The 16,925-nt window shown below is 33.3% G+C and overlaps 1 protein-coding gene across 1 annotated transcript in view; it reads left to right on the top strand.

The window, feature by feature from the left end:
* Positions 1-12,673, top strand: part of LOC120624931 — a 151,964-nt gene extending 139,291 nt beyond the window's left edge. The window contains exons 15-18 of the mRNA XM_039891756.1: positions 4,539-4,823; positions 5,301-5,459; positions 8,375-8,512; positions 9,475-12,673. Of these exons, the coding sequence (XP_039747690.1) occupies positions 4,539-4,823; positions 5,301-5,459; positions 8,375-8,512; positions 9,475-9,816 (924 nt within the window). The 3' untranslated portion in view covers positions 9,817-12,673. The remainder of the gene's footprint in view (positions 1-4,538; positions 4,824-5,300; positions 5,460-8,374; positions 8,513-9,474) is intronic.
* The last annotated feature ends 4,252 nt before the right edge of the window (positions 12,674-16,925 follow it).

Genomic DNA, 16,925 nt, shown 5'->3' with positions numbered 1-16,925 from the left:
AGTCAGTGGTTTGTGCCAGGGCTCGAACACTGTCTCCACGAAAGGAAAGCGTATGTTTTACCCGCTAGGCTATCACCGCTCTACAGTTAACTGCCTAATGTCGACTCATTATTATTACAACGCCAATATTAAAATCTGTTAAGCACCTACCACGCTCGGGGTGTTGCCGGGATACGAGTCTTAATTAACGCGACACGAGCAATATGAAACGTTCATAAGCTGATGGCTTTTTGATTAAGTTGCGAGATAATTTGTTAATTCGAATTAAAGTATTCTCGGGCAGGTATTTAAAATAAGTGATGCGACGATCTCCCTGGCGCTGTAGTGAGCGCTGTGGCTTTATGAGTTCCTGGGTTCCGGATTCGATCCCTGGCTGTGAGAGTTACCAGTTCAACCAATTGACGTCGTGCACTGCAGGACACAATTTGTTTGTGACTACCTGCGATTTGCTTGATGTTATCCGTCCGTCTTATCGGGGGTCCACCAAACCTGCGACAGGGACAGATTCGGAATTCAAAATTTCACAATTTCTCTGTTCTGGTCTGGTGGAAGGCTTGGCATATTACCAACAAAGATGTGCTGCCAAGCCATTTAGCGTTCCGGTACAATATCAAGTAGTAACCGATAGCAGTATGGCATTCATATAATTCCCACATAACAGGTTAGCCAATTATTGGTAGAGTCACTACACACAGACAGACTTGACGTTTCAAAAGTGCTTATATTACTAATTACCTACCTACTTCAAATAAATGAATTAATTTTGAAATTTCGAAATTTTAAATTACCATCTAAGAATGCATCATAACTATTCATCAGGTGGGCTTGCAGTCAAGGGTTAACTTGTAGAGGAATAAAAAAGACAACTTTTATGCAAGTAGTTCTTCTAGTAAACACAATCCTTACTAAGTTTTAATAATATTATAAATACGAAAATGCGCTTGCCTTTTTATTTGTTTGTATGTCCTTCCTTCACGCCCTAACGAAGCAACAAATCAACTTGATTTTTGGTATAGCTTTAATTAAAAGGACTCAGCGTAACGTTAGGCTACTTTTTTTCTCAGGAAAACAAACTGTTTCCACGGGATTTGTAGAAAACTGCAATAAAGGTGGACGATGGCAACACATAGTATTAAAATAGTTTTCGAGGGTAGTCCTCTAAAACTAATTTTAGTTTCTTCTTCTCGTGAATGGTATAATTTGGGCACAATATAGATAAAAAATACGTGTTATAACAAGTAACACCAAGTATGCCCAATAAACCATTTTCTCCTGAATGGTATAAGTTCGGCACAATCAATCAAAAACACCGTAAAATATACGTCTTATAACAATTTGAAGGTAATTTGTCTCTAACATCGTGTATGCCATCCATCCCATCCCACCTGCGTTAAGCTGTCACCACACCTGGGGTGTTGCCTGGATACACGTTGATTAGCGCGAAATGAGCAATTTAGGGGATCGCTTCAACACGGGGCTTATGCGCCGATGGACTTTTAATAAACTTTAAGTGACGGTGAGATTAAAGACACGTGCGTTTTAAAACATGAAGGGTCCAAACGAGATCATGCTGCTTCGGTAATCTTTTTTCCCTTACTATTTTAAATATAAGTTTATGCTTGTTTTTGCATCACGCATAAACCAACGATCCCGATTTGGACGACATGTTTCGCGGTTAAAAAGCATGTAGTGTGACTAATATACAGCTCTGTCTTTGATCTAAATTGGTCTTTTGGAACCTAAAATACAGTTAGTCCTAAATTGTACAAAAGGACAGCCGAGATATAAGTTATTTAAAACAAACTAAATACGGCAACAGAGCATTTCATTATCTAAACAGCTGATTCCGGCTTCTTCTCCGTAGAAGTTGCTTTTCGAACCGTTATTAGAGTCTCTACAAACAGACAGACTTGACGTTCCTGAAGTGGTATATTTTCTACTTGAAACAAATAAATATTATTTGCTTTTGCTTCTTGTCTGTAATTTGCATCCCTTTGACATTCGTCGCGTAATTTCTGATACCTGTGAAATGTTAATAAAGCTCAGTACGCCGTACATCAAAAATAATAACCTATCGAATCACAAAAAAAAAACAGTCACAAAGGAGCTACACAAAAAGAGCGCTAATTAAATCAAAAAGTGCCCAGCAGTGCCTGAAAAGAAAACAACGCGTACCGATTCAAAGTTCACACTTCAGAAGTGTAAAACAAAAAGGCTGAAGTAAAAACGTGTTGTACGACGAGCGTGAAATTTTAATTAAGCCTCTACAGCGGCACAAAAGGAATATAATTGACAGTGTCAACTAATTTGACGAGTGTCATTTGACGGTGATAAAAAATGGTAGAGAAGTTAGGGAACGTAGGTTAGGTACTCGTGATGTATGGGTTGTGTGCTTTCAATAGAATGATCTTCCGTTGCGATGAACTTCAATAGGAGAACGGATTTTGGTTTCGCTTAGTCGCTACTATTTGCTCGATGCATCGGACTCGAGATTATATTTTACCAGTAGTTGTCGCGTGAAATTTAGATGTGTATACCAATATTATTCTGAACCCTAAATTACCACTTTGCAAAAATATATGTTAATCCCTAGTTCTGTAAAACAAAAATGTTATTTAAATAAAAATAATAATCATACCTGATGTAAAGCAATGATGCGGTCTAAGTTGCGGCGCGCTGGCCTAGAAATGCCTATTCACTTTTCCCCTGAAAGCATTCAAATAATATTGCAAATAAATAATTAAATTGCATTGCATATTTGGCTTTCCGGGGATACTTGCGTTTTTAAGCAATTACTTCAACGATGATGGAAAACATCGTGAGGAAACCTGCATGCTTAAGAGTTCTCCACAGTGGAGTGTGAAGTCTACCAATACGCACTTTGCAAGCGTGGTTAATTGCGGCTTATATCATTCTGAGAAGTGACCTGCGTTGGATTGATAATGAACATAATTATCATGTTCATTTTTATGACTACCTATTTTAACTCAGTGCTGCAATCAGGCACCTCGTTTTTGATTTCAATTTTCAAAGACTTCCTCTGGTAATTTCAAGAAGGATATCTTCTTTATAGTGACGAGGGTGAGCTAAACGTAGGTTTAGTATATTTTGATATAGCTGAGTATCATTTAATAGTAATAAGAGCGATGGGAAGTTAAGCTAGCTACTCAGGTAGTCGTAATAATATATCGGATGTACCTGTGACCTATTTTTCAATACAATAATCTTCTAGTGCGATGAAGATTTCCTTTAGTTTAGTCGTTACTATTTTCTCAATACACCGAACTCAAGGTTTTTTTAACTAACAATGAATGAATGCATGAATGAATGAATACACTTTTATTGTACACCAAAGAAAAAAAGTAGTTACAGAGATATAAATACATATCAAGAGAGATATAAATACATATCAATATTATTAATATGTATAAGTGAGAGAGCTTTGTTGTGGTAAAAATTATAGAAAATTCGGGGTGGTTGTATTCATATACCTACCCGTAAAGTATGGGACGTGTGCTTTCGATAGATAAACTTCTGATGCGATAAACTTCAACGTGTAATGGATTTTGGTCTCGCTAGTTGCTACTATTTGCTCGATGCATAGCAAGAATAAAACAAAATATATATATATATTTTTTTACAATATTTGATTACTCACTTGTTTGATATATCTGTAGTTACTTTTAGTATACTTTTCATATTTTATTTAGATTTAAGCCATGCTTCTTTCTCTAGTTAGTTTTGCATCACGACTAATATACTATTTTTAAAAACAATAATAGCTAAAAATAAAGACGTATAACGACAAAACTGGAGCGCGAGTACAGCTGAATTTTTTAGCACCACTCACTATAGTTATAATTTTAAAATAAACATAAATAAATAGCAAGTATTCAAGTAATAAAATTCCTTTAAAAATATATAATCCATTCATGAAATCCTATGTACTGCTACATACTCACGGTACCAGTAGTTAGGGCTGTGCAGCCAAGGTAGAGTGGCTCACTCGGTATGAATAGCGCTCTGAATAGACGAATTGAGCACTAATTACCCATACAGGGTTAGCGACGTGTGAAATTAAAAAAAGGTCTCGGCTATACCTTTGAAAAGCATACATAAACCACCTATATAGAGCTACGTGAATGTAAGTATAAGTGTACCTATAGGTCTTTTGATTATGAAGCTATATTTCCTTACCGTTTTTTCAATGACACCACGTGTTTATACTTTTTCGTTCCGATAGAGTTATCGCACAACAAATGACTTTATGATAATATTTCGCAGTTTCTATATGATTCGTCTCTTTTTATATATTTCGACTACTAGTGACTTTAGTCATTACCGAAGTCGAAACTGCCACTGCCAGTGTTAGAAAATAGGCGCTGTCCACCACCGTTTCTCAGATACCACGTAAAGCCAAAGCTTTCCAATTTTTTACGGCTAATATCACTAGCATGGGATAGCAACCGGAATCTTAAATCCCGACAACCGGTAAATAGGTTCTTAAAGCATTTTATAGCTTAAATTATTTGTTTTAGAAAAGCAATATCCAACAATTGAAGGAAGAAATCAAAGAAAAATTACCACCGTCTGAAAATCTGAAACCCGTTCCACCACCCGTCGTTCCAACGCTCGCGCCTCCTGGAGGCGAGACCCTGAAACGTAGTAAGAAAAACAGACCAGCTCCTCAGCCACCTAGACCCTCAGATCTGGAGATCAGGGCGCCGTCGGAGCTACTTGTAGGAGTACCTGGGGCTCTGAAGACGCAGTGGAAGCATCAGCCTTTCGTACTGGTTACCGGTGCTGTAACTTATGTTGCTAACGTGAGTTATAATCGTAATCACTGTTTTTGATGTTAAACATCTAACATACAACGGCAGATCGAAACAACTGTTGCATAGTTGTAAAACATTGGGAATAAAATGGAGATTCCCCTTATTAGAATTTCAAATAAAGTTGTTAAATAATTTCGATATCCCACATCGCCAGGACTCTATGTTTTTGGTAAGACTTTTGGAGTATCCTAAGCACAGTATAACGAAGAAATACAGTTGTCCGACGCCTTTGATCTCGTGGTTAAAGCCGACATCGTCGTGACAGAGGATATGTAGTTACCCTTACTGTTGAGGCCATTAAGGCTGACCTTGAACGTATTACACGATAGCTCAGTGTAGAACACTTTCGTCAGACCTGTGTATGACTTACCGTTGGGTAAGTCATACACAGGTCTGTGATTCTAGACTGCTTTATACCAAGGGGGACATACAAACATTGAGTGCACTCTAATCTTTCTTCAACAGTATCTAGGATCAACGGTTGTGAAAGAACTTCGAGGGACAGAATCTACGAAGAAATCGATTCAGAAGTTGAAGAAATCTGCCAAAGAACCACGAGACTCTCCTGATATAATCCTTTCTATAAGCTACCGAGGCGTCAAGTTCCTAAATACTATCACTAGGGTAAGCTTATTAATGATTATATAATAAAATCATGTTATCCTTAATTTTTGATAGGTCAAGGTTTGAAACTATTGAACGGATGTTGCAAAAAGCTATATAGCTATAACATCACTTCGTAATGGCTATGTTTTTTTTACCATTGCAGGTTTATTTTGATAATTATCATATTTAATTACGATTTATTGTAAAATTAATTTTCATCTAAGTTAAAAATCAGACTATAAGTAATTATAAGTAATAATAATTACAAACTAAAATTATTAATTTATTTACAATAAATATAAGCAAAATGCTGGCGCTATTGCCCCTTTGAATTGCTAGACTTATCCGTTGGACTAAATTAGCTCTAGGGCTCACCAGACGTCATGACCAATTTTTGGGACACGATGTTAATAACATTTTTAAATGCAAGTGAACTCGCGGGGTAAACCTAGTAAGATATTTTTGTTAAACTCTCTTTTATCAAAAAGTCTCTTCAGCACATAATTCCACAGATATTTTTCTCCTATTTTATATTCCTCGAATATTCCTTTGTAGAAAGAAAGGTTATTCTTTGAAATTTAATCAAGCGTATAAGGGGTAAATCCCTACCGGTGACTCCCTTGACTTTGCGAAACCCCTGACTTTGCCTATTTGATTTTTAATTATGGAGCATCGTTCACACTTCATCGGACCATTCGCCTATCCTTTGTGTTTCTTACGGAGGAAGGATTGTTTTTTTATTTATTTTTCGACGAATTTCATGTCAGAACCCTTCACGGTTAGTTAGGTTAGATAATTAGCAGCACGCTTCTGTGAAACAAAAGTGAAAAATTTTGGTTATGATTTTCCGACGTTTTTCTTTTGACTTTTGTAATGATTTTCCGACGTTGTTGTTGAAGAAATATTTTTCAATTTGGTAAAATTGTATCAAAGTATTTATAGAACTATTTTATCATGCTCGGTTCTTATATTACGTCAGTGGTTCTAAGAATTTACTATTTAACTAATAAAGTTATTACTATTTAACTAATATATTTAATTAATTTTCAAATCGAATACCTTGTTTTGTAATTTATTGATTTATTAGTAATAAAACAGCATTACAAATTAGTTTGGTTATGGGTTTATCATAATACTAAAGTAAGGCGAATTCTAGATTACAAATCTTAAATGTGACCATTAAGTTATAGGTGCAGTTAAAAAATATGCTAAAAATCACATCAGCATGAATGTGTGTTAATGGGTGTGTGTGTGTGTGTAAGTGTTTAAATGTATGTGACATGATGGATGTGACTTGATTTATGTAATGAAATGAAATTTATTTTATATTATAAGCAATAATAAATGAAAAATAATCACTGTAAAAGTATAAAACTGCGTTATCTGTTATAAAAAAAGTAACTTTCTTGTACAAATTTATTGCAAGTTTTATTGTAAGTAATAACGTAACGACACACCTGCTTGAAAATAGGTTTACAGGTTAGCTCGTTACTTTCTTAAACTGCATCGTCACTTAACACCAGGTTAGATTTCAGTGTAAGGCTAACTTGTAGTGGGATTTAAAAAAAAATGAAAAAACGGAAAACGTTACTGGCTCATCTAGTGTGGTAATTGTTTATTGGTACTAAATTTTTTACCTCCGACGCAAAAACGGCGGTGTGTGTGTTGTGAGTCTGTGTGTGTATGTGTATGTGTGTGTATGTGTGTGTGTGTGTGTGGGTGTGTGTGTATATATTTGTGCGTGTGTGTGTGTGTGTGTGTGTGTGTGTCTGAGGCATCGTATTTCCCGAATGAACTTATTTTATTAGTAATATGTAGATATATGAAGTGAAAAATTTTGGTTATGATTTTCCGACGTTTTTCTTTTGACTTTTGTAATGATTTTCCGACGTTGTTGTTGAAGAAATATTTTTCAATTTGGTAAAATTGTATCAAAGTATTTATAGAACTATTTTATCATGCTCGGTTCTTATATTACGTCAGTGGTTCTAAGAATTTACTATTTAACTAATAAAGTTATTACTATTTAACTAATATATTTAATTAATTTTCAAATCGAATACCTTGTTTTGTAATTTATTGATTTATTAGTAATAAAACAGCATTACAAATTAGTTTGGTTATGGGTTTATCATAATACTAAAGTAAGGCGAATTCTAGATTACAAATCTTAAATGTGACCATTAAGTTATAGGTGCAGTTAAAAAATATGCTAAAAATCACATCAGCATGAATGTGTGTTAATGGGTGTGTGTGTGTAAGTGTTTAAATGTATGTGACATGATGGATGTGACTTGATTTATGTAATGAAATGAAATTTATTTTATATTATAAGCAATAATAAATGAAAAATAATCACTGTAAAAGTATAAAACTGCGTTATCTGTTATAAAAAAAGTAACTTTCTTGTACAAATTTATTGCAAGTTTTATTGTAAGTAATAACGTAACGACACACCTGCTTGAAAATAGGTTTACAGGTTAGCTCGTTACTTTCTTAAACTGCATCGTCACTTAACACCAGGTTAGATTTCAGTGTAAGGCTAACTTGTAGTGGGATTTAAAAAAAAATGAAAAAACGGAAAACGTTACTGGCTCATCTAGTGTGGTAATTGTTTATTGGTACTAAATTTTTTACCTCCGATGCAAAAACGGCGGTGTGTGTGTTGTGAGTCTGTGTGTGTATGTGTATGTGTGTGTATGTGTGTGTGTGTGTGTGGGTGTGTGTGTATATATTTGTGCGTGTGTGTGTGTGTGTGTGTGTCTGAGGCATCGTATTTCCCGAATGAACTTATTTTATTAGTAATATGTAGATATATTTTGTGTGTCATTCGTAACCGACCACTGGAACACAACTATTGTACTAGGAGACTAGCCCTGCTGTTTTATGTTTACTGTTAATTGAAGCATATAACCAGGTTCTTTTTCCACTAGGAGTTAGTCTGCGAGCATGAAATTCGAAACATCCACTGCGCGTGCCAAGATGCAGATGACCTCACACACTTTGCGTACATCACGAAGGACCATACAACCAAAAGCCATTATTGTCATGTCTTCAGGGTTGCTACTATGGTGAGTAAAATGATATTTGATTCAGGGGAAAGACGCACACGTGTGCATAGAACACTTAACAAAATAAAACAAATATTTATTTCGTAAATATTTATAAGAAATAAATATTTATAATATATATCTAAAAAAAAAAATGTTTGCTCTAAGATTTTTAGCTACGCTTAGCTAAGCTTAGCAACGGTTATCTTTAAGATATTTCTTTAGCAAAAAGACCGCCTTTGAATAGCATAATTGTTTGTTTAAGTTTATAAATATAATTACTAGCTGTTGTCCACGTTCTCCGTCGATAATACACATAACATGCAGGTACAATTGCAAGAAAACATTTGGGTTATAGGATTAGGTTGTACACACAGAATTAAGAAATTACATAAACCAATATTGAAGAATTCTTCCGTAGAAGCTATCAGAGCTTTGAGGAGCGGTATCCTGTGGCTTTTAGAACCGTCAGAGTTCTTGGAAGACTGCAACCTATTAGTGAACAATCAAAAACCACTCCACTTTAGAAAGGTTTCTCGAACAAACTGTTAGTAATTTAGCAGTTGGCAGTAATTATTTCACCTCTATTTTTCACCGCTCCTCAAAGCTCAAAAAATAGCCAGCCTATCTATCATGCTTCTGTAAGTGATAATGGCTCCCTAAATAATTTATCTTTATGAATTATAAAAAAAAAGAATGCGAGAACGATAGCGACACAAACCTATATCCCTATGAAAAACTCAGATTCACGTAATTCTAATTTGAATTTCGATAACGTCATTTTCAACTGAAATAATTTCTTTATTTTTCTTCTGGCACTAGACATTTTACTAAAAGATACCTATTATAAAGATGTAATAAATCTAATAAATTTATAAATATTGATTGTTAGCAAATTGAATAATATGTTTATTTGATTTGCTGACATTGCATGTTTTGTTAGCTACGTTTCTAGAGTTTTAAATAATTTCATTTATTTTCAGGATCAAGCGACAGAAGTTATTCTCACACTGGGAGAAGCCTTCGAAGTTGCTTATCAAATGGCGTTACGAGAACAAGCGAACAGAGTCCGCGTCCCTCTAACCGTAGCTAAGACACCCACACACGAACCCATAACCGCAAGCAATAAAGAGAAACCTAATGTCAACCATGGCAGATCACATTCCATAACAGAGATCAAATTAAATGGTCACCAGTTGAAAATCGCCCCTATTCCAGCCTCGTTATCTAATGAAGATTTCCAGTCTTCCAAGAACTCTGACGGTTCTAAAAGCCCCAGGACACCGCTCCTCAAAGCTCCGATAGCTTCTACTGAAGAATTGTGAAAGCAAAGGTAACGTTCACTGAATTTTGTTGGACTGCTATTGAAAAATATTTAAAATAAAACAGAAACAAAAGTTTCGTTTGCGCATTTATTTTCTAATGCTGGTCTTATCAACTGATATATCGACATAAATAGGATTAGAATGTTTCAATGTGTTGGTGAAATAATACGCGTATTTCTACTTTGTAGGAAAATGTTTATGATATAACAATAAGTTATTAGATGTTATAGCAAAAATACTTCTAAAAATTCGTGCTTTGTTGTAACTAAATATTTCAAATAACTATTGGTGAATCTTTTTATATAGTGTGTAATAAAATGGATAAGCATAAAATTGATTGCATAATAATAGTTAAATATTTAGCTGGTGTATCTTGTGAAATTAAAGCTTTCATTTTCGAAATACAAAATGAAAAATCAGTTAAATATTCATTAGTTATTATTTTTTCTCAAAAATGTTAAATATTTGATATAAACTAATACAGTAAAAAGATACAATTATCAATATCTTAAATAATGACAATGCAATAATATGTTATTCAGAGCATTATTGAACAGTGATCTGTTGATAGTAAAAACTAAAGAGTGGCATAATTCCATAAAAATATATTATTATTTAAACAAGGAATATTTAAAGATTTTCGTCGTCTTGCTTTTAATTGTTTAGCTATCAATGTGTAATTAAAATTAATATGATAAATATCTCAGGCCTAAAAAAATGACTAAAGAAGATTACTTGTCTTCCGAAACTAAATCACTGTGAATTTAGGTGTTGAACTAAGTTTTAAATTAAGAACGTGTTGCTGAGATACTGTGATTATTGAAAAAATCACTTATACTACCAATAATAGTGAGCCAATAAATGTTTAAAAAATAAGAAAATTTTAGTGTTTCGGTGTTGTAATTCTTGTAGAAAAAAGTGAAATAATATGATAGTGACACATTGTTTAAACTGTTATAATTTGATAGGTCTAAAAGAGTCATCTTTTTCTGATACGAAATAGTGAGGGGAAAAATTTAAGTTTCAATAAGTAAGGGATAATATGTTCTATGTTTAAAGATGTACATTTTTAGCTTCGTCAATTCAGTGAGTGTTGCGTCTGATGTATTTATACGAAAAACGTTACAAATAATGAAATTTTGACACTGCTTTTAAGAACCGTAACCTTGTTTACATTTTTTAAATTTTTTACTATAGTTAGGTAAATGGGGACTTTACTATGGAATAGTAAAATTCTAGCGGCTGTTATATTTATAGTAGTTTTATTGTATATTTTTGTTTTAAAAGAAGGTACGCTTCGATATATTTCTAGACAAGGAATTGGTTCATTTATTGCAGTTATTTTGATGTATTTTTTTTATTAAAAGTACCTAAATATTGTAATTATTATGTTATAGGTAAATGTACACTGAAGATTCGTGTCGAATATGTAACTGCTAGTTCAAGCCAAAAACCTCTGAATAGCAAGTATAGTGTAGAGACATATTCAATCACTATGACATTTATAACATTTCACTGACAAAATCACGGGCATACACTAGTATTTTAATAATGGTATTATTAGGAAATATTTAAATTAAGGCGTTCTATAAAATAAACCCAGTTACTTTTGGCTTTGTTGTAAAATTATTGGTTAACAATATTGGCCGAATATTAGAATATTATAGTCATAATATAATATTGGCCTAATATTATAGTCTGTATAAAATATCGTATTATACGTTACCATTATATCAATGTCGTATTGTTGTATGTAGGTTTATTAAAGAATGCCTAGAGCGTAAATACAATGAGTTGTTAATATGACCACATCTTATGACCATGAATTGTTCGTTTAACGTATAGTACATAAAACATATCATACCATTGTTATATTAATATTCAATAATAATAACGACCATATTAAAAAAAAAAACTCCGTTTTATCTGGAGATTCTATATAATACCTATAAATATTTTAATAGGAGTACCACGAATAATATTTGCTAGTATGTTATTCCTTTAATTCCTAAAATCAATCTTTGTACGGATATCGGATAGTAATTTTTAACACAATAACTCGTACAGCAAATTGTTAAAATCGTTTAGCTATTTCATTAGGTACTATCCGTGCTTTTCGTTATTGCAGTAATAGGCGCTTCTCATGTGATGATTTTTTTGTTGTTTGTACTTCTTTAAGACGTACTCATGTTATTTTACTCATTAAAATAATAATACTGAAAGCTGATGTTCGTTGCGTACATTGTCTTAATGACAAAAACAACGTTTTGCACACACGTATAATTATTGTTTGTATGAGTTATATTGAAGCACTAGTGATGTTTTTATTATAAATATCAATGAGTCTAGATTGAAAAAAAATGCAGATTAAGTAAGTATATCAAGGCTTAGTTGGACGGTTCATTTAAAGTATAATTTTTTTAATGTCAGATGCTGAATGATTATAAGATGAATTTAAATAGACATTTAATTTACAGTTTTCATATCAGTATCATCAAACGGTCATTAGAAATGAGACTAATTATTATGAATCGCCGAATTGAGCACGTTATGCTTTTTAAATTGTACACACGCGCCAAAATTGCTCTCATCCGTTTAAAATTTGCTCAAAAAATAAAAATGTTTTCAAAATTGTAATTCTGTTAATTAAATTGTTATCTAGGAGTATATTTTTGCTTTTTATATTTTTAATTCTGTGAATAAAGTCTGAATTTAGTTGGAATTTTTGTAATCCATGTGATAAGAGTAAAACAATATTCGAATGACTTTGTTCTTTTATTAAAGTTCTTTGTCCTTCTGCTTATATTATATTTAAATTATATGTAGCACAGCTTTTATATGTAATAATAATGTTGAAGTGGTATATGAGGTTTTCAATAATATAAAATTTATAAATTGTATCTATTGATGTTGATTAATATAATGTAGATTATAATATCTATAATATAATTATATTATCATTATTATATTAATATAATATCGATGCAAATACGAATTGTGCCAAATTGCAATAATACAGGTAAGATGCGCCAATTGTAGGTACTACATAACGACTTTTCTTTTTTGTATCAAAAAATAATAGAATTTGCTTATTTAAAAAAATATTTTTACGCTAAACAAAATTAAAGAATTAATAAATATTTTTGAATTATCAACTCACTATAACAAGGTAACGTAACATGGTTAGTATTTTTTTCAATAATAATTTAGTTGTTACGAAAAACCAAATATTTTGTTTTTAAAATCCGACCAATATAATAACTTTAACACAATAAAAATATGTTAGAATTTTTGTTAACAATTAATATACTCAAACAAATATGGTTTGTATTAGGAACAATTTTATCGCCTAAAATATAAAAAAAATATAAATATTTATGTAGGAATTATGATCGTCATACTCATTTCATAAGGTAGCTATAATATGTAGAAGATATTTTATAAAACAAATATTAAAAATGAACCAAAGAGTTTTAGGATACATATTGCATATTATATAATAGGAATAATTAGTATATAAATCGCAGTAATATGATCTGGTTTGTTATATAAATTGTGATTTGCAAGAGACAAAAAATTCACTGCCGTCATAATGAAGTTCATGATATAGTTAACGTGTACTTTTTTATATATTTATATTGTGTAAATTCATTTCATAATAAAAGGTTACAGTAGGCTGTGTTCTAACTGCGCGAGCATGGCCGAGTTATGTTCGCACCGTAAAGATAGTCTTTTTTTCAATAAAATTTTTAAGTGTACAACACTACATACCATCACCGAAGCGCTTTCGCCCTCCGAACTTATGTTTCTTGTTGCATACTAATAACAAATCTATTTGTATTGGATAAGGACGTTATTTAAATACAGTGGGAAAGTGCTCGACCATGTTTACGCAGTTAGCCGCGCCATCTGCTCGAGCCCACGAAAATATTATTATCCTTGAGCCATCGATATAAATCTAAAGTTGCCTTGTGCGTACCAAGTTTTTTTTTATTGGGATGTAGTGTAATTTTTTTCAATTGTTTTATTGGAAGCTCTTTTTTCGTTTTTATAGAAATAAAAAAGTACTTATTTTATATGTACAATATAGGTACTTATCTTGGATTTCATCTTGGTCAATCTAGCCTTCACTGCAGTCAATACCCACCCTGAGTTCGCTCATGCTCACAGCAAAAGCACAATCAAGCTCATAATCTGCAATCTATATTTTCCTCCAATAGCTCTATCTTCTGAAAGTCGCATGCTTTTTAATATTTCAACTATTTAAATCTTTGAAACTCGCTTCTAAGTACCTAATTATTATATATATATATAGAAAAAAAATATATTGGTTGTGTACCTAACTATCTTTTATTTATATTAGTAAAGCTATTCTATACTATAGTAGTTGATATCCAAACGAATGTACATACCTATGATTATAATAAATAATTAAATATATAAAAATATTTTTTTGTGTATTATTATGCGAGAATGGTAGTGGAAGGCTTTGGCTTGTAGTATTTACCCTGTAAAGCTCAATTCACACTGGCGCGAAGTCGAAGCGAAGCGACATGTGTTTTTTTTATTCGACTACAGAAGGGACTACAAGCGGTGATAGCCTGTTGGTCACAGAACGCTCTCAAATAATTGTGAAGTCCACCTATCCGCACTTGTCCAGCATGGTGGACTACGGCATAAACCTTCTCATTCTGAAAGGAGACCCGTGCCTTGTAGGGCCAGTAATAGGTTGAGAATGATGAAAATGATGAATGTTTATTTCTTTTAAAGGATTTTCAGAATCAGCCTGGATATTGGCTGTGTCCACCCCCGTTTCTCGGAGAGCACGTTAAGCGTAATAACGTTATTATGACTAACTTGTCACAATAATCGTTTAAGCCCATCAACCCGCACTGGATTTGTGTGATATGTCTATGCTCTAAAACCATCTCTCCTATGAGAGTGAGAGACCTCTAAATCTGACCTATGATTATAATCTGAAACATGGCTGCTAACTATGGGGCTCATAAGAAGGCTCACTGTCACTCAGTGGACAATGTAGAGAGCTATGCTTGATATACATAAAGCATAGCTCTACACTACGTGATCAAAATTCAAAATTCATTTATTTCAAGTAGGCATAATATAAGCACTTGCGAAATGTCAAGTCTGTCTGTTTGTAGTGACTCTACCACCGGTTTGGAAGGCAGATTCTACCGAGAAGAAGCCGGCAAGAAAATCAAATCAGGAATGAGGAGATTCGTAGAAGAACAGAGTTACCGGCAAAGCTCAAAGAAGCTTAAGTACGGGCGGGGCATATAGCTCGGAAAACCGATTGACTTTTGGGTCTAAAGGTGCTGGAATGGCGACCTCGCACCGATAAACGCAGTGTCGTTGGCCCCCCGAAGAGGTGGACGGATATCAAGCGAGTCGCCGGGAACTGCTAGATTCAAGCGGAACCGTGGAATTTTGAACTCCCTACAAAAATACCTATGTCCAGCAGTGGAGGTTCATTTGTTGAAATGTTGATGATGAGGTTTTGCCGCGGCTGATGTTGATTTATAGTGTATTAATAACAACGTCGCTTCGTTTATACCTACTATATTGCTATTATTTGCTGTTACTCCTACACTATACAGAATAACTTATAACTAATATAACTTTTTCACTTGTAGCCACGGGGCACGGACATAATAAGGAATACGTCAGTGCTTGTAGCTATTGTTTTTCAACAACACAATAGACGAGAATCATTATAGTCTGTGGTTATTCGAAATGTGTTTTATCAAAATGTAGTCTAAATTTATTGTTGTCTAATTGACAGCCGGTTGGTGTAATGGGCAGCGACCCTGCTTTCTACGTTCAAGGCCGTGGGTTCGATTCCCACAACTAGTAAAATATTTGTGTGAGGAACGTGAATGTTTTTCAGTGTGTGTATCAGTATATATAAGAATTTTTGTAAATTATATTCGTAAAAGAATTCATCAGCTATCTTAGTACCCATAATACAAGCTACGCTTACTTTGGGGCTAGATGGTGATGTGTGTATTGTCGTAGTATATTTATTAAAAAAAAATTACCTTAGTCTCCGAACAGAACTCTAACATAATAATCCACGAAGCTCCCTTGTGCTGAGGGTGCCTACCAAGGGAGTTTTAATGGGTAGGAATCAAAAGAATTTCTTGGGAAGTACATTTTTTCATAAGAATAAATCCTCAGTTTACAACGACAATTTCTAAAAAATATAAACCATCTTGAGTCCGACCCGGAGATCGAACCCAGGGTCTTGTAATCCTTAACAAGCGACCCACGAGTAAAAAGATGAATCGTAAAGTTTAGTAAGTTATGAAACATCGGATATAACAAATAACCATTGTTACATTGTGCTTATTTTCATGTAATTTATTCAAAAGTCAACCAAAAGTCCGACAATAAATCTCGTGGCACATTTAGCCGCTATAAAAAGCTGCTATTTACTCGTGCGCCATTAGCTCAGCCGAAAAAAGGTTGAGTTTTAAGCATCATTTATTAATCCCGCCCGCATCACGCTCGATTAGTCTTACACGATAGATGGCGTTGGGCTGGTACTTAATTCGCTGGGTAATTAATTTATAAGGTTTTAGAAAGAGTTTATTTAATTTGTTAGTTTGAAATGAACTAAGCTAGCCCGATGAGTATAGAGAGAAGCAATTTTGGTAATCCATAAGTTTTTCCACTGAAACTCAACGCTAAGGTATTTCTGGACACGTACTCCAACACTAAGGTAAGAGTAGCCCCAGTTAGACTACGTATACTCTTTATCTTTAAAAAATTACGTTAGTTTATTTCCATTTTTTTCCCATCTGTTATCAATAATTTATAATCTTACTAAATATGCCCCGCGGCTTCGCCCGCGTAATTTTTGGAGGCAGCGTAATGTAATATATATATAGTCTATATAGTCTACACAAACATTTTTTTATCTTACGTATTTTTTTTTCTCCAATAAAAAGAATACTATGTTATTTCTAATAGGTACCTCCAAGAATATGTATATAATTTCATGAAGAGCGTTTCAGTAGTTTTCGCGAGAAAGCGTAACAAACAAACTTACATTCAAATTTATAATATTACTAGGGATAGGGATAAGT

This window comes from Pararge aegeria, chromosome 7, assembly GCF_905163445.1.
Source record: "Pararge aegeria chromosome 7, ilParAegt1.1, whole genome shotgun sequence".
In the NCBI taxonomy this organism is placed as follows: Eukaryota; Metazoa; Arthropoda; class Insecta; order Lepidoptera; family Nymphalidae; genus Pararge; species Pararge aegeria.
This window is presented reverse-complemented; position numbering and strand designations above follow the sequence as displayed.